Source organism: Sinohyriopsis cumingii, chromosome 17 (assembly GCF_028554795.1).
Source record: "Sinohyriopsis cumingii isolate HCF-2022 chromosome 17, ASM2855479v2, whole genome shotgun sequence".
NCBI classification, from domain to species: Eukaryota; Metazoa; Mollusca; class Bivalvia; order Unionida; family Unionidae; genus Sinohyriopsis; species Sinohyriopsis cumingii.
This window is the reverse complement of record NC_142977.1, coordinates 118,098,174-118,117,936: the sequence shown is the minus strand read 5'-3', so window position 1 is coordinate 118,117,936 and position 19,763 is coordinate 118,098,174. Positions and strand designations below refer to the sequence as shown.

The following is a 19,763-nucleotide window of genomic DNA, read 5'->3' as shown; positions in this document are numbered from 1 at the left end:
TGATATGTTCACATGTTATAATATAAAAAATATGAAACTGCACACCCTATAGGCAACGTGAACCGATTGTGTAATGAAATGTAATTATGAACTATATCTAGGGAGGAGAGAAATTGCTTCTTCTGCATAAAAGGTACCATTACAAACCTAAACAACAGAGAGGGCTGGGAATCCCCAATACAAATAAAGTACAAATAGCCAATATTATAAATGTAATTGAAAATATAGAACAGGCAAGGAAGTATGCATGAATAGCTTTATATATATACATATTTTTATATTTGATGAGAAATAGGCAATATGTATATATATTTAAAGCTTTGTTGTTGTTGCTGTTTCTGAAACAATGTTTAGTATTAATTAAATATGAAAATGTCCAAAGCCCCTCCCCCTCTGGACCATCGTAACAAGATACGGGCGAAAATCCATGAGAAGACGAGCGTATTGTATTTTCGCTTTTTTGTCATATGACGATGTCTGTGGACTCTGGATCTATGAATGATGGTAGAAATTAAGTCAAACCGACTAAAGAAAAAGGAAGAGATTAGTTACATCTGGTTGGTTCGACATTTCGCTTAGTTTCTATTCCACACTAATTTACATGCGTCGGTACGTGAATGGCTGAGCGTTCACTGTGTTCAAGTAGTTAACGATATGTTTGTAGTGATCTCTTTCTTCATTAAAACATCACTCAAGTTTAAATCATAAGTGTGTCTTAAAAATATTTAATCAATGTGAATGAAAATAGAAACTCAAAAAAGAAAACAGTCAACTTATCAATTTGTAAAGGTGATTGTGAATAGCCACAAAATGCATTTAACAACATTTTGTAGCGGAAACACTCGGCAGGGATGTGAGTTCATTCACTTGCTCAATACACAGTTGACTGTAGTCAATCTTAACTCGTTTCAAGGGCAAATATTTATATGTTTATGTCATATAAATACAATATATCAATAATATGTACGCTATATCAATGTTATACCACTCGTATAAATTTGTCATTAAAAGGAAACTCGGCAAGTCTCGTTTCCGTTTCCTTTTAATAAAACATTTATGCAGCTCGTTGTATATCATTGTTACAGCGTACATACTATACATGTATTCTCCTCTCTCTCTCTCTCTCTCTCTCTCTTACTATACATGTATTCTCTCTCCTCTCTCTCTCTCTCTCTCTCTCTCTCTCTCTCTCTCTCTCTCTATATATATATATATATATATATATATATATATATATATATATATATATATATATATATGTATATATACCACTCTAATAAAAATTATATGGAAAGACGACGAATGTTTAACTTATACAAAAAACGTTGTTAAAATACAGAAACAATCTATCGATAAGGGCGGGGGGGGGGGGGGACAACACAAAACCAACTGTTTACAAGCTACAAAATAAAAATATTAAACAATGAATCATACTGGAATTCCCCAAATGCAGGCCAGCAATAATAGAACATTGCAGAACAAAAATACGGGGGAACTAACAACTGCGAGAAGGCAAGGACACGCGCACATCATAAATTTAATTCAATCAAGAAGATACAATTTTATTCTTTATATTTCTTATTGTTTTTGTATTTAATTTTAATTTTCGTTTCTTTGTCTTCTTTGCAACACTGATGACAGTTAAATGGGGAACAAAATCTTGCGGAAGGAGGAGACCACTATGGGGGAAACAGGTGGGGGCGCCCCCTTTAGGGGCCAATAGTGATGCCACCTATCACTGCCACTTACCGATACTAGCCACCCCTAGCTAATTTTATTTCATATTTCTTAAATAAGTTTCTTGGAAATAGATAGGAGTTAGGGAAGAAAAAAACCCATAACTAATAAACAAATAAACTTTTGTCCAAAACTCTTTTTGATTTTTATATATATAAAAACACAACAGACTACGGGGGGGGGGAGGGAACATACATTTATAAAACAAAATCTGTTGTATATTTCGGATTATGGTGGTCCCATCAAAGTATGCCATCTTATAAAAGTGGAGAGCGGCGATGAGTAAACAAAAAAAAACAACCCAAAAACATTGATCACATTATCTGAGCCTTCTATACATGTTAATAAAATCACAACATGCGTTGGTTTCATTTTTGTGGAAAGGCTAATTATCGTAACAAATTAACTGGTCGCCAAATGGCTTGCGACAGGAGCTCCTGCAATTCGATTCTTGCAGATCAGTGGTCTTTCTGTAAGCGGGGCATGCGACATATGAAGGAAAACCAAGCTAAAACCAGTCATTCCTATTAGCACCTTACGGATAAATGGTATCTACCGATATATAGAACTAATATTGTAATAATCCGAACCTCATCGCGTATTAGCGTTTGCTTTTAATCTGGATATTTCGGGTTTTACAACTACTATCTATAACAATGTGGCCACAGTGGTTCGTTACAAGTGCAATTACGAGTATCAGCATTAGATAGAAGGCCGGGGGTGGGGTGGGGTGGGGGCCAGTCCTCTGTATTTCCAACCCTGTTAGCTTGTCTAACGTTCGAAAATTCGACACGTGTTGGCAGATTTCGAAGACAGAGAAAGTACCCGCCCAGAAGCTGCCGTTAGCATTCTGATAGTCTTTGATGTCACCCTTGACGGAAGAAAAGAACAATCTCTATTCTGCAGTAAATATTTTACATTGTAACGCATAAACGTATAAAAAAATTTGTGTTCTGAACTTACCTTTCCTTCGATACTGACATCCCAGGCTATTTACGACGAACCCTTTTGATGTGACAGATTAAGTATTTGGATCAAGAGTCCCGGATGTTGAAGTGCGAAGTGGTACAATAGAGCTGCAAATCATTAACCAAGCTTTCGAAAAGGTCTATATCCGTGAATTCAATATTTTATTTTCCTAATTGTTCCTTGGGTTGGAGTTCATGTCAAATGTCATTATCGTAAAGATTTTATCTTACCTGCGGAAAAGCTTTGCAAATAGTAAAGGTTTGACATGTATTCTACCATATTTCGTTCCTTTCCTCTTCACAAAATATATTTCGACAAAATGTAGAACTGTCAAAATTAGGATAGTTCAGTGAAAAAATATATGGCAATCTCTTTCCCAAACTAACCGAAACTTCTTCTGCTATATCTGCGAGACAGCTATATGCCTTGCATACATGTCGGCACAGTAATTTACACAAAAATCTTGATTAAACTAAATCTAAGATTAAAGATAGTTTGATCATTCGTAACTTCTCGGTTTATACTTGTTTCATAATAAGCCCAAGTGATCCGAATTGCAGCTCTCAATATACCTTTCAGGTCTGATTCATGGCATTCACCTTTAAGGTACTGATCACACACACACACACACACCTAAATCATATTTGCAAACACACCAAGAAAACTTATAAGATGATTGATGTTTATTTGAATTAGACCGAACAATTAACTATAACAATGAAAGATATAGAAATAAATAAGAACTCGTAACGATAAATCAACAAGGCAATGTAATTAATATCACACAGCAAAGAGGTATAACTACGGCAAATAACTTATATATATATATATATATATATATATATATATATATATATATATATATATATATATATATATATATATTGTGTCGTTGCATTGATAACAGCACTTACGTATTTATCATTCGTTAATATTTATAATCTTTATATTTATAGCTTTATGACAAACGGGAGAGAATAAACTAGGCAACTTTCAAGGCACGAAAGGCATATCATATCTTGATGAATATGAAATGCACATCCAATGCCGATTCAAGTCGTCACTATGTTCCATGGAAAGCAATGGATTTAAAATAGACCGGTTTCCGGTAACAGAGTAAGCATTTGACGCCATCTTGAGGATAAGGAGAGTTTGTAAGTATTACAGTATGTTATCTGCTACACTGCGATTAGCAATAGATTTATAGATGACGTGTATTTATTTTTTCAGCTTAACGTACCTTTAAGATCAAATAGGCAAGGGGGGGGGGAGCGTGGCAAATGCACACCCTTCCCCCTCCGATTTTGCCTCTAAACATGCTTTTGCCTTAATTCGTAAAACTTAATAGCTGACCACTACATGTTTGCCGCCCTCACCCCCTGAAAATAGTTTCGCGGGTGGCCCCTGCCTAACAGTGTCACCGCTATGAAAGCAGTTGCAAAAAAAAAACAAAAAAAAAAAAAAAAAAACGCACAAGAGAACTACGGCCAGTGTGTTTTTGCTTCCTAACAAGCTGATACTATTTATGTCTTGAATGAGCAGGATTATCAATTTGGACGTTTGTACTGCTAACGAAACTTAAACTCGTCTATTCAAGTGCAAATCCATTAAAATTTAATTCAGCAATGTTATGTAAATTTTAATACAAAGTCGAAAATATTCAAACTTTTTAAAATTAGAAATAAAAAGAAATGATGTATATATTTTAAACAAAAATTTATCACAGTCGTGTGTGATTTTTTAGTATGTAATTCATCAATGTTTATCACATGGTAAAAAGTGGAAAATGAGACATAGGAATGCTCATTATTTACGATGGCCAGCGAGGTTTACAATTTGGAGAATAACTTTAATACATCAATCGCGGGATGATTTGAAGCGGACCTGACTCTAAGTATACGAACACAGTGCCAATAGTTTCTCAATAGAAGAGAATCATTATCCTTTATATTGATCTAAATTAACGTTTTACATGTAAAAGGCTAACAGTATATTTTGATAACGATTTTTCTGTCCTACATCCATGGAATTGTTTAGTTTTCGCCGCAAGCACAGCCTAAATTGTCGGTGCATACACAAAGACCCGGTTTCTCTACATTTCTCCTCAATTTTAAATTTTGATAATTCAGACAATATCAATATTTTCTGTCTGAGGTGGAGATAAGAATACACATCGCATTTATCTTTTCCAAATGATACACATGGAAACCATTTTATTATGAAAACTACTTTAGGAATTTCTCAAATTTTAGGAAATCCTCAAAATGTTCTCACAGATAAAAATGTAAGACTCTAATCAGTAAAATATATAACAAATTCTCTCATTATTTAATCTCTTGTGCTTTCTGAATGTTTAGGGAATACTTAATAGTTACCAGCCAAGCAAATGGAAAGATATGGAAAGATATTCAAAAATCTAATTTTGATATGTTTAATGAAACTGGGTCAGAGAAACCAGATTAATATCGTAAGCAATCTCTTTGAAAGATGAATACAAGTGAAATAAATAAATAAATAATAAATAAATAAATAAATAAATAAATAAATAAGCGCTTCTGGAAACATTGGTTCCTAGCAGATGCTAAAACAGGAAGGTATATTGTACTGCGAATAATATGAATGAAGGAGTGACATCAAGTCCAGATGGAAAATGTCTATCTCTCGTTAAACTCGAAATATAATTCACAGTCTTGCTTTAAAAAGATAGAACCCCATTGATGTTTCTGTAGTCTTCACCTCCTCCCTTTTACCCCAAAGTGCAAAATATTTTTTTTTAACCATAGAGAGTGTAATATAGTTATGTGTTAGGGTTTATCAGCGAGGATTCAAACAGTTTATTCATGTGATTAGCAATGATGTCTCTCTCTAAATGTTTGAATGGTGTATTATCAAAGTTGGAGCGACCCTAAGTCGCTTTATGACTGGAGTTATTTTTGCTATGTATCTGATATTATTATTGCTTTTTTAAAATTATTTTATAACAACTCTGTCTGGCACAGCAAAAGACAACAAGAGTTTTTTCCCTTGAAAATAGTCTCGGGCGTGCCACCATGACTGAGACAACCTGGCATGAGACAATCAGACTGAGATATTAAAAATGCAAGTTAGCAAATCAGCTAGATTTCTCTGTCGCATGGATAAGAACAATGTATGTCTGACACAATCACATTATCGTGGCACGTGAAAGTAAATGACATTTATTTACTGGCGTTCATGCAATATCATCGGTTTCAAAATGTCATTGAAATTTTCACAGACGATATTTGTGAATATTAGACGATATAGGAACATTCTGTTATTCAATACATTAAAAAAGATAATAATAATTTAACTGTGTATCATACATGTTTGCTTTATTAACCAGGTCTTGTTTATTTATTTCCTTTATTAGGCCGTACTTACAACATAAACCAGCTTTTAAGTCGAATTATGGGATCTGAGTCTACATTTTTCTACAGACAGATGTGACGTATGTGTTTATACACGGTAACATATAATGGACGTATGTGTTTATATACGATAACATATAATAGTAATTATAATGAAACCTCAAATGGCGACTAAGAAGCGTACATTCTCAAAACAAAAATGCTGGTCAACATTTCATTCTATAAAAAAAGTTACACGTGATTCTTTAAACAGCTCATCACACTGTACAAATAACTGACACTGATACGATTGGCACTTGTATGTAAGAAGAAAGTAATGATGTAGAAAATGAGTTTGGAAATATCAAGTAAAACAAATTGAATTGAAAAAAGGCTAACATAAAACATGCATACAAAGCAGTACTGTATGATAAATAAATAATAAAATAATGGTACAATTATTTAGAACAATCAAACTCGAATCTTGATTTTAATATCGTTGGTCATCGTTATATTACGTGTACCAAATAACGTCAAACACAGCCTAGCTATGTATCTGTCTCAAACGTACGCTCGCATCTAGCCAGCAAACGCTCCTATAACACTTGCTGGTTGTGATTTTGCAAAGACATTGTCACTGTGTACAACCATCTATAACAAAGATATTTTCACTTTGTACAACCATGTTAGAACAAAAAACACGTTCTGCAAACTGCTGATTTCTTTTAAAGGGTTCCCCCAGTGTTTAGTTGTGACTCTAAAACGGAATAATTAAATAAAATACTAATAAACATGTCAAATCTAGTTCTCATAGTGTCCACTATTGCACTTTAGTGATAGTTTCATAAATAATTTTAAAATGGGAAGAAAAAGAAGAAACAAGGGTCATCAGTTCCTATGAGAGCGGTGCCTTATCTCTGTTTAGGGTGGCGGGACAGGAACTTAATCATACTAAAGTACAAAACTAATTCTGTATATTTGGCATGAAGTAATATTATTCAAAAATTAAGTGAAATACAACAACTGCCGTCGAAGACTTTCACAAACTTTAACACTTATTGGCAATGTCGACGGTGAGCATGCCACGTTGTGATGGGAAACTCTAGCATATTCGGATAATAACTTTATGCTTATATTAATATTATTCCAACATTGAGGTTGAAAATAGCATCTAATGTGGGAGATGTTAAATTTTCAAGAACATTTAACGTAATATATTAATAATTATGCCAGCATCTCCACCGAAAAGGCTATGCCAAAAAGAAAACCTGACGATCAGAATGAGATATGGTCTTCGGTTTCATGCCAATAAATTATACGCTCTTGAAAATGTTATCAAACTTTTGATGACATTCATGAGAATTCCTGCTGGCTTGGTCGTGGCATATTCCATAAACCTTGCAAAATTCACTCAAGCATGGAAAGGAGGTAACTGGGTTCTACTTTTTCCCTATGAGGAGATTAACCACAGGTCTCGTGATAATGCATGCATCAGTTTCAGAGTAAGTGAGCGAAATGCAAATACATAACGTAATTGATGGAGCGTGAAAGTAGGCTACCGCGACCTACTTTGATCTGCGATGAGCAGTATCCTCTGTAAAAAAAAAAATATACTCGTATATCAAGCTACATGAGTGTGCATACAAGAGTGTCAGAGAAACTGAGCGAAATGCAAAAACATAAAGTAATTACTGGAGCGTGAAAGAAGGTCACAGTGACCTCCTATGGTCTATGATTAGCAGTATCCTCTCTAATGAACATACACATCAAGCGTCATGATTGTGCGTATAATAGTGACGGAGAAACTGAGCAAAATGCAAACAACTTGCGTTAACGCCTACTCAACGACGACAGCGCGGTCGGAAAAGTGGTACCTATGTCTCGCAAACAGCTGTCATGCGAGACAGAAACTACACCAGAACTTCTACGATTCGTTTCTTCTTGATCTTGGATGGCGGTAGTGTCCCACCGAACGGTGAAAAGGGTCTCGGGTCAGCTCCTTCGGGTTGACCTGATGGGGCTCTCCACATTTTCTTTCCAAAGAACTTGACCCCCTGCTTTCCTTCCTGTTGGTCGTTTCCAGACGTTCCCTCCTGACTGGTCGAATTTGAAGGCACTTGGATTGCATGACGCCCTCTGATTGGTGTATTCTTGCTGCTGGTAGAGCGTCGCCTTGGTGATTTCATCTCCTGTAGGGATCTTCGGATATCTTCATCTTTTGGTAGGGATGTAGTACCTGTAAAAATAAAAATAATATTGCATCACGGTACTTCATTACGATTTCAGCGTAAAACTTCTTTTTACATTCTGTTGTATTCTTTTCTTTGCATGTGTAACTCGTGTAAATATTTCCACCTGAAAATAGTTCAAACAACCAGTGTTTGCCTGTCTAATGTTCATTTTGTTGACCCTTCCTAAGCCACACAGTTGTTTAACTAAGGAATCTATTTTCCGATTGTGATGAACAATACAGTTGTATTTTATTGGCGTGGAAAACGGGATAATTCATTCCAGTCTGGTTCCTGTTTAATATTGGCGTCATTGAGAAAAAACGACCGGGCACCAGACTAAATATATGCCTTATTCGAAACAACACGATAGTACGATTTAATTATTTTGTATTTATTTTTTATTTCTAGCATATAGGAACTTATTGTTGCTTGTCATACAAAACAAAATCGTGAGTGCAAATAGTTAAAATAATGATAATAAAGTCGCCTAGTTCTGGAAGATTTTACCGTTTACTTTATGAACGGTGGACGCCATATTGAGTTTCGAGCAAGTAAAATAAATTATCAATTTGAAATGTTATTTGGTGTGTTGATGCTGACAAGTATTGAAGAAAATATAGACCTTCAACTTGATCTACCAATGTGTGTGAGCTGCGAAAGTGTGAGGTGGGATTGTGTAAATCTGGATCACTTTACAATATTACCTGGATACCAAAGGGAAATGTCATTTATTATTTCAATGTGGTTTGTATAGCATCCAATTTTAATGATTTTAATATATAGCTACATACTGGGTAAGATAGCTCGAGCATGAAGTCGCAAGGGACGATTCCAGCGTAAGCAGAATAATCGGTTAATCGGATTTCAACTTATCTTACAGTGTATATAATCGCATTATGTAAAGATAGCATGGACCTTTTTAATGACATAATGCGTTTACTTTCATACATTTACAACTAACGTGTCGTACGTGCACATTTCGTTTACTTTCACTGATCTACAATGTGGTTTATTCGGAATTGTTAGTACACCTTAGTTTCGTGTTTTCTGGTTTACAATGGAAATGTCCCGTGCGATGTTGGACTCGAGTATGTGTGTGATTTAACCATTTTTAACGTAGTTTTAACGATTTGAGTGATATCGCTACGATGTCTGCAGAGTGTCAGTTTATAGTGATGTTTAGCACTTATGCCGCAGACATGTTGCTTCATGTCCCACCCAGTCATATTATCCTGACACCAGGCCTACCAGTCCTAACACTAACCTCTTAAGGCTGAGCGCCATGCGAGGTAACTGTTAGTACCATTTTTATAAGTCTTTGGTATGACTCAGCTGGGCTTCAATCCTGCGACCTCCCACATCGAAGCGAACGCTCTAACCACTTAGGCCACCGGAGCGGTCTGTTGGACTCGGAATGTCTTACTCGATGTGTACCAGGCTATTCACAAGATGCAGTTTTCGAATGGCCAATTTCCTCCTTCCTGGCATGGTTAGCGTGCAAACGTATACTATTGTATTAAATCAAGCTGATTCCATTCCTCTTGTCCCAAAGAACGGGGCAAAAGTATTTTACAGTTGAACCCCACGATAAGGAATAGCTCTTAACATTATTATACATAAAACATATGACAACTAGTATTCGAGTATATAACAAAAACCAGCTACCGTATAGTCTTATTCTAACGTTTCAGTTTCTTGAGATTGTGACCATTATTCCGCAATAAAAGAAAGAAAATGAGGTCCATACATTACCGTATGTAAATACTGTACTGGAAATTCATTCATATGGAAGGGTATTTCTATTACTAAAATCATTTAAAGAACTTTATTGTCAACATGAGACTCGACAATCTCTGACAAACATATTAGCATAATCCAATGACAAAATCAACACTTAAACCCATCCACTCATCCCATAATTAGAATGCTAATTATTGTACGAAATTTTAATTAAATTCGCAACAACGGAGCCAAATAACTCGTACAAAACTTTGCTTCAATTTAAAAATCACCCCACCCCCCGTTCCCTGATACGATATATCGATTTGCTGTTTAAATATGAGTATCGATAGATGAATTGTACGGATCGAGTATATTAATGTGTGTGTGTGTGTGTGTGTGTGTACGTGCGTGCGTGCGTGTGTGTGTGTGCGTGTGCGTGTATGTGTGTGTACGTGCGTGCGTGCGCGTGTGTGTGTGCGTGCGTGTGTGTATGTTATAAACTGTACTAAACATGTACCCTGATTAAGATTACTATTACATATTAAACATCACGTTCATATTGAAGCTTTAGATGTTACATTAAAACAACGAAAACGCACGAAACTCCTTTAACTACATGAAAACCTCTTTAACCGCTTGAAAACCTTTTATAATCTCTTTAAATACGTTTAAATTACTGCCTATGTACGAATTTTTCAGCCATGGAAAACCATTATTGCTGATAATATTAGGAAATGTTAATGTCAACCATCGTAAAACATAAATTCCGAGTCAGATTTAGAAGTAGGTCATTACATGATTCACCGAGCTCAATGATTTGGAAAGTTGCCAATATAAATCGAATGCAGCGTATCTTCAATATTATTCCAAAGGTGATCCAATTGCAGTGTATTGAGATTTTACGTGGTGCTTTTTACACGTTTGTCTTTCCTGTGAATATTGAGTATGTTAAGACAAATGATCCAGCTCATTCAGAAAATGTATTTGATTTTTAAAAAAAAATTCTTCTGCCTTTTTACAGACGTTGAAAACTGTATGTAAGTGCCCGACCCCCCTCCCCTCAGACGACAGGGTAATCGAAGAACATTCGACAACATATCAAGCATATGAGTCTGACTTGATTACAAAGTGGTGTATTTATTTCGTTAATCAGACATAGATATGGCATACTGCCAAGAGCCATTTCAAGACGTTGCCAAAAGACGCCCTGTCTTAGATGTTTAAAATTGGATGTTTTAATTGAATTCAGATATAAACTTCTTAAATTTCATCCCTTATCAAACAGTGAATTTGAAACCAATAAAACCTGCCTTAAATCAAATGCTATTAACTTACAATCATTTTAGTACTGTTTACTGTCTAATGAAATGACAGTATAATATAAAAATGGAATTAATGAATTAATAAATAATGAATAAATGAAAGAAGTAGGAAAAGGGAAGTACATGAAAATTATGTAACACAATCATTCAAATTCATAAACTGACTTTTCTAAATGGAAATTATATCGGTAGTAGATGCAACAACAGCAGCACCACCATTAATAGTAGTGGTATTATTATTATTATTATTATTATTATTATTATTATTAGTAGTAGTAGTAGTAGTAGCAGCAGTAGCAGCAGCAGCAGCATTATAAAAGTAGCATTTATTATTGGTGCTCGCTATTACCAGTATACCGCGATATTTTTTACTGAATGTACGTACCACAGTATTGTTTCGCTGTACATGTACTTCATTACGGAAATTAACGATTAATATTGTTTGGAATTTTAAATAATTAAGAATGTTGCGATTATTTTTGTTACAAAACAGTTGTATTTGGGCAAAGTTAATTTAGAATATTACAAATATAAATATGTTCATAGACCTTTATCACGTGTTTAACACGTGTTACATATGCCAACATGGTGGTCAAGTGGAATCTTGTGAAAGAGATTGGCTAAATCCAAGTTTTGGAAAAGCTTTTCATTGTTTAGTTATTTAGCATCGTATTTTAATTTGCTAAGGACAATTATTCCTACGTAAGACTGCTAACCATCCTATGATTTTAAGGAAGAGCGGTTGTTTTCTGTTTGAATTTTACGTCATTTCTCAAGTTGAAATATCTTTTCTCGTTTGTTGAGTTTTATGTTTACTATCCCTCTCTGATAAATATTTTAGGCAAGGTGTTGGCATCCCGCTCAGTTACCCTGCCCATTATATCAATAGTATAGCTAGTAGAAAGCTTACATGTTAACACTTCAGTTTTAATCAACAAGCTCTCTAAGGTCAGCAAAATGTTTTTCACAGGGTGTCAGCCATACTGTACGCTTAATGATCAAACTTAAGTTACAGTTTTAGATTACAACTTTACAACTATTAACATTCACATAGCAAATACATGCACCATTTAATTTTCGGAACCGATTGTGACGGGCCTGCAATTTTCTTTTGAGTTGAGATATTTTATTTTATTTTGCTCAAAATATTTTTTATCCAAATAATATAATGGATCCAACATGAAGGTATTTTTTTGCGGCTTCTGACCGACGAAAAAAAGGGTCAGGCCCCTGTCCCAGAACATTCGATTGATGGTCCCTAATACGATAGCGGTGTGTGTTCAGAAATAGCGCAGTATATTTCAGTATAAAATGTTTCGTCGTACCGTGCACAAACATTCATAACAATAGCAAGACATGGAAAAGGAGAATTAGAGTATAAGTAGTTATAGTAGCATTTGTAGTAGTAGTAGTAGTAGTAGTAGTAACAGATGTAGTATTAGTAGTAGTATTAGTAGAAGGGGCAGGAAGAGAAGGTGGAGTAGCGGTAATAGCAGTAGTGGAATTTATAGTAACAGGAGTAATATTATTTGCATTGGTTGGAGAAGGAACAGAAGGAGTAGCAATAGTACTTGTAGAATGAGGTGGAGGTAGAGGATGAGAACGAGTAACAGTAACATTTGTAGCAGCAGTAAGAGTAGAATGTAGTAGTAGTGGTAGCAGTAGTAGCTGTGTAGTAGCAATAGTAGGAGTGGAATGTGTAGTAGCAGTATTGCAGTATTAGAAAGAGTGGAATGTGTAATAGCAATAATAATAATAGTAGTAGTGGGAGTGGAATGTGTGGTAGTAGTAGTAGTAGGAGGAGGAGGCGGAGTGGAATGTGTGGTAGTAGAAGTAGTAGTGAGTGTCGAATGTATAGTAGTAGTAGTAGTAGTAAGAATGGAACGTGTAGTAGCAGCAATAGGAGTCGAATGTGTATTAGTTGTAGTGGTAGTGGAATGTGTTGTAGTAGTAGCAGTAGGAGTAGAATGTGTACTAACAGTAGCAGAAGTCGAATGTGTGTTACCAGTAGTAGGAGTCGAATGTGTAGTAACAGTAGCAGAAGTCGAATGTGTATTAGCAGTAGTAGGAGTCGAATGTGTAGTAACAGTAGCAGAAGTCGAATGTGTATAAGCAGTAGTAGGAGTCGAATGTGTAGTAGTAGTAGGAGTCGAATGTATAGTAGTAGTGGGAGTGGAATGTGTGGTAGTAGTAGTAGGAGTCGAATGCGTAGTAACAGTAGCAGAAGTCGAATGTGTATTAGCAGTAGTAGGAGTCGAATGTGTAGTAGTAGTGGGAGTGGAATGTGTAGTAGTAGTAGCAGTAGTAGTAGGAGTCGAATGTGTAGTAGTATTGGGAGTGGAATGTGTGGTAGTAGTAGTGGGAGTGGAATGTGTAGTAGTAGTGGGAGTGGAATATGTGGTAGTAGTAGCAGTAGTAGGAGTCGAATGTGTAGTATTAGTGGGAGTGGAATGTGTGGTAGTAGTAGCAGTAGTAGGAGTCGAATGTGTAGTATTAGTGGGAGTGGAATATGTGGTAGTAGTAGCAGTAGTAGGAGTCGAATGTGTAGTAGTAGTGGGAGTGGAATATGTGGTAGTAGTAGCAGTAGTAGTAGTAGTAGGAGTCGAATGTGTAGTAGTAGTGGGAGTGGAATGTGTGGTAGTAGTAGTGGGAGTGGAATGTGTAGTAGTAGTGGGAGTGGAATATGTGGTAGTAGTAGCAGTAGTAGGAGTCGAATGTGTAGTATTAGTGGGAGTGGAATGTGTGGTAGTAGTAGCAGTAGTAGGAGTCGAATGTGTAGTATTAGTGGGAGTGGAATGTGTGGTAGTAGTAGCAGTAGTAGGAGTCGAATGTGTAGTAGTAGTGGGAGTGGAATGTGTGGTAGTAGTAGTGGGAGTGGAATGTGTAGTAGTAGTAGTAGGAGTCGAATGTGTAGTAGCAGTAGTAGGAGTCGAATGTGTAGTAGCAGTAGTAGGAGTCGAATGTGTAGTAGTAGTAGTAGTAGGAGTCGAATGTGTAGTAGTAGTAGCAATAGTAGGAGTCGAATGCGTAGTAATAGTGGGAGTGGAATGTGTGGTAGTAGTAGTAGTAGTAGTAGTAGTAGGAGTGGAATGTGTAGTAGTAGTGGGAGTGGAATGTGTAGTAGTAGTAGTAGTAGTAGGAGTCGAATGCGTAGTAGTAGTGGGAGTGGAATGTGTGGTAGTAGTAGTAGTAGTAGTAGTAGGAGTCGAATGTGTAGTAGTAGTAGGAGTCGAATGTGTAGTAGTAGTAGCAGTAGTTGGAGTCGAATGCGTAGTAATAGTGTGAGTGGAATGTGTGGTAGTAGTAGTAGTAGTAGTAGGAGTCGAATGCGTAGTAGTAGTGGGAGTGGAATGTGTGGTAGTAGTAGTAGTAGTAGTAGGAGTCGAATGTGTAGTAGTAGTGGGAGTGGAATGTGTAGTAGTAGTAGCAGTAGTAGGAGTCGAATGCGTAGTAGTAGTGGGAGTGGAATGTGTAGTAGTAGTGGGAGTGGAATGTGTGGTAGTAGTAGTAGTAGGAGTCGAATGTGTAGTAGTAGTGGGAGTGGAATGTGTGGTAGTAGTAGTAGTAGGAGTCGAATGCGTAGTAGTAGTAGGAGTCGAATGTGTAGTAGTAGTGGGAGTGGAATGTGTGGTAGTAGTAGTAGTAGGAGTCGAATGCGTAGTAATAGTGGGAGTGGAATATGTGGTAGTAGTAGTAGTAGGAGTCGAATGCGTAGTAATAGTGGGAGTGGAATGTGTGGTAGTAGTAGTAGTAGTAGTAGGAGTCGAATGCGTAGTAATAGTGGGAGTGGAATGTGTGGTATGTGGTAATAGGGTTAGTAGTAGTAGTAGGAGTGGAATGTTTAGTTGTGGGAGTCGAATGAGTAGTAGCAGTAGTAGGAGTGGAATGTAAATTAGCAGTAGTAGGAGTAGAATGTGTAGTATTAGTGGAATGTGTAGTATTAGTTGTGGGAGTCGAATGTATAGTAGCAGTAGTAGGAGTTAAACATGTATTAGCAATTGTTGGAGTTGAAAGTATTAGCAGTAGTAGGAGTGGAATGTGTAGTAGATAGTGGGAGCGGAACGTGTGGTTGCAGAAGTAGGAGGCGTAGTATGTGAAGTAGTAGTAATAGTAGGAGTGGAATGTGTAGTAGTAGTAGTAGTAGGAGTGGAGTGTGTAGTAGTATTGGAAGTCGAATGTGTAGTCGCACTAGTACGAGTGTAACGTGAAGTAGCAGTAGTAAGAGACGTATGTGTACCAGTAGTGGGAGTGGATTGTTTGGTAGTAGTAGCAATAGGAGTGAAATGTGTAGTAGTAGTTGTGGGTGTCGAATGTGTACTAGTAGTAGTAGTAGTCGAATGTGTATTAGCATGAATTGGAGTAAAATATGTATTAGTATTAGTAAGAATCGAAAGTGTAGATGTAGTGGGAGTGGGATGCGTAGTAGTGGTAGTAGTGGAATGTATAGTGATAGTAGTATTTGGAGTGGAATGTGGTAGAAGTAGTAAGAGTGGAATGTGCAGCAGAAGTAGCAGTGGAATATGCAGTTGCAGTAGGAGTGGAGTGTGTAGTAGTAGGAGTGGAATGTGTAGCAGTAGTACTAGTAGAATGTGCAATAGCAGTGGGAATGGAGTGTGTAGTAGTTGTAAAGGAGTGGAATGTGCAGTTTTAGTAAGAGATGAGTGTGTAGTAGTAGTAGTAGTAGGAGGAGTGGAATGTGCAATTGCAGTTGGAGTTAAATGTGTAGTAGTAGTAGATAGAGTGGAGTGTGTAGTAGTAGTGGGAATGGAATGTGCAGTAACAGCAGCAGTAGAATGTGTAGTAGTCTTAGGAAGAACAGAAGAATCACGTGTATTATCTTTGTAGCAATACGTGTAGGTATAGCAGTAGAAAACAAAAAAGACGGAAGCCGAAAAAAATGCTTAATTTAACTGAGAATAGTTACTAGGTGTTGTTATGTATATTTGATTTAATTTATCGATTTAATTTTATTGTTTCGTTGCTAGTTTTAAATTTTTATTCCATTACATGTTATAGCAATATAATTTACTGTAATTTGACATTTTCCAGAAATTAGTTTGACCTGTCTTTTTTCGTAAACACTTAAAATAGAACTGTGTATCTTTATGTTGATCTAGTTCCTGACCGTGATTTACTATTAGCAACAGCTGAGTAAACAACATTTTTATTCATTCTTAATGTGTGATTTAAAGAGTGAAATCGAGGATGTACTGGAGAACGTGATGTAAAGCTTCTAAAAAGTGATCACGTGACCCCAATCCGGGAATCTGTTTTGCGCAGTGGCCAGGTTTAATACTGATGTTTTGAAAAATAATCTGAGTTGGGCTTTTAAACACTCAGACATCAAGGTATTTTTTTCTGTTGGGGCCAGTTGGAGTTACATTTTAATTTTGCTTCAAATTATTTGGATTCTAAGAGATTAATTCTTTTCCCTGGAGAATATTTGAGTGCTCATACAGAATTCTTGGACAAAGACATTTATTGAAATTTTATTCGGAAATCAAACACCGGATTATGTTATGTGGTTCAACAAATAACTGTTGACACATCGGTCGTATACTGACTACACCTTCCATTTTGGATTTTCGTTGGGACTCGAACTTAGATTCATTGGAACATTTTATTACTAGGACTTATAATTTTTAATTCTTGGATTATTCTTGGATTATTTTTGGATTTGATTCTTAAAACCGTAAGTTCCTTTCCTCATTTTTACTTTGTTTTTCTAGGGAAATAAATTATTTGTTAAAGTTTAAAAAGATTGTTGTCTTCACTCTTTTCTTGTCACTGTTTATGAGAACCTAAATACGTAACAGTGTCAAGTTATTAAAGACTGGATCAAGTCTGTACAAATGTACATACAGGTTTGTGATTGTTACACAGATTAATAGAATCCGTAATACATTGATATTTCGTAATTTGAGCTGAGATTTTCATTTTTCAAGTAGTGTTTCTTTTTTGCGGTGGGCGTTTGGTCCATATATAAATAATTTATCATTCTTGTGTATTTTCCCAAACAAACATTTCAGAATGTACATTAATGAAGGAAAATTTCTTGCCTAAATAATATGTCTCAATTATCAATCAATCTTCACGCTACAGATATCCAATGCCGTCTTTGGTGCGAGTCTTTTGTCGTTAAGTTTATAAACAGTCGTTTGACAGTCAAGGACACTCTGTTAATTTAGGCGAGTCAGGAAAACACGAGATGCAGTTGAAATGTATAGTAGAACGTATTTAAATGGTCCGTTGTAAAAAAAAGAATATTTGTTGATCGATATCATCTACACTTTATCTATAATTAGTCAATGCGTATCTCTGATTGACTAAAACACAACTCCCATGATCACTGAGGAATTCCTCATAGTATTTATTGAGGATCAAATTTAATTTGGTGGAATTCAAGTGTCAACTTAGAAATTAGATTGCTGACGTTTATTAATTTGTTTTAAAAATATCTTTTTGTGAGGCAAGACTAATTTTCCACTGATAAGTATATATATATATATATATATATATATATATATATATATATATATATATATATATATATATATATATATATGTGTGTGTGTGTGTGTGTGTTCCAAGTTGTGACCCAGGGTCTGGGCTTCGTGGGGCAGGAACAGACACGAGGGCATGATCCTGGGGCAGTTATTACTTTATTACTTAGACCTACGTTACTGTATACAAGTATTTAATAATACTTCATGCTTTCACATGCGCACTGAATTTTATCACAATATATATAAATGATATTGAGACTTTCGCCTTCTGCACCCATTACCCAGTTCCTAAATATGAAGTGCAGCAATAGTCTTCAAATTCCTATAGTAAGTATTAAATCGGCGTATGTACAAAAAGGAACCCCTATCAAAATTTTTATTGACGGCGACCATTTACGCCAATATTTACTTGTCGCACTGTTGATACATTAGGCAGTGAAACGTGGAGTGCAATGGCTATACCCTGGCAAGATATTTATCACAGAGAGCCATTAAACATAAACGAGAAATATTTAGTGGACTTGAGAAGAAACAACTGCTCTCCTGAAAATGTTAGGATGGTTCGCAGTCTTACAACGGAATGTATGTAAATGACATATTAACATACACTTGTAAATAACTTTTAAAAAATTCTCCATATTTTGGGGTTTCTTTTTTAATTCGATTTTTTTTCTCTCACAAAGTTGGATTCGGATCGAATACATTGAGCAACATGCCATCCCGCCCCCCACCCCCACCCCCACCCCGCTGGTATACGTCGCGCATATCAAACTTGTGACTAAAGGATCATAACTATAATTATATTTGAAGTATTCACAATTAATTTATGACTGATACGACTATTTTGTAAACAAATTGAATTATTTTATGAGCTAAAATGAAACATGATGTTAGTAACAATATATTTATAATAAGATTACTCGGGAATTTCCGTACATTCCTTATCGACGGAAACTAAGAAGGTACCGGGACAGAGTCAAGGTACCGCGTGATACGTACCACAGGAAACAAAATTACCGCGATCGACCGGTATAACGCATCTTTCTCTCTTTCTCTCTCTCTCTCTCTCTCTCTCTCTCTCTCTCTCTGTGTCTGGGGCCCCGGTAGGCCGTGCGGTATAAAGCCATCGTCTTTACCGTTCACTATCATCTCACCTCTGTCCGCGTGGTTTCGAGCCTCGGGCTCGTCCAATGTGGGTGTGTGAGAAAGCTTGTCAGTAGGTTCCCGTGGCTAGGTGCTTCTTGCCAGAGTTTTTACGGGTTCTTCCTCCACCAGTTATACTGGTCGCCTATCATGAGCCAGGAAATCGCTTTAAACTCGCAATCTTTCTCCCCCCCCCCCCGTTTAATGCATCTGTTAGGCGGGGAGGGGGTATCAGTCTGTAAATAGGTAATTAGTTCTAATCATGAAATAAAAAAGGAGCAACTGTAAACATCGTTATTTGCCTGTTACCTGTCTAGTAACTAATACGAGTACCTTACCATGAGTGAATACCGAAAACAACCGACTACTTAAAAGACCCGGGATTGCTTACTACCTTTAGGAACTTAAAATTGATCCAAATAGCGGACATAACTAGATAAGCTCGGAATCTCTGACGGTAACAGGTTTCACAAACAAGATAATCGAGAAAGGTTCCGAAAATTTTGTACTGAAGTTCAACAAGTCAGTTAAAACTATGAAATGTACCAACTCTTGTGTTGACCCTACATTCACGTTAATGGTGCACAAGTTTAGCTTGTGATGCCCGAGTGGGTTAAATCACTTTTCTAAAAATGAGAATCTCCGAATCAGCGGTCATGCTTTGGCCATGAGATGGCAAACAACATTAATTTTTTATTGCAATTTTCCCCCTATTTGCACTTGTGAAATTCATGTTTGATTGCGACTTTCCACTATATGCCCTTA

The 19,763-nt window shown here is 36.3% G+C and overlaps 1 protein-coding gene across 1 annotated transcript in view; it reads right to left on the bottom strand.

Annotated features, from left to right (window-relative positions):
* Positions 1-3,371: 3,371 nt before the first annotated feature.
* The window catches only part of LOC149779735 (uncharacterized), a 36,157-nt gene continuing 19,765 nt past the window's right edge, over positions 3,372-19,763 (bottom strand). Inside the window, exon 2 of the mRNA XM_089940595.1 lies at positions 3,372-8,310. Coding sequence (XP_089796721.1) covers positions 7,985-8,310 — 326 coding nt within the window. The 3' untranslated portion in view covers positions 3,372-7,984. The remainder of the gene's footprint in view (positions 8,311-19,763) is intronic.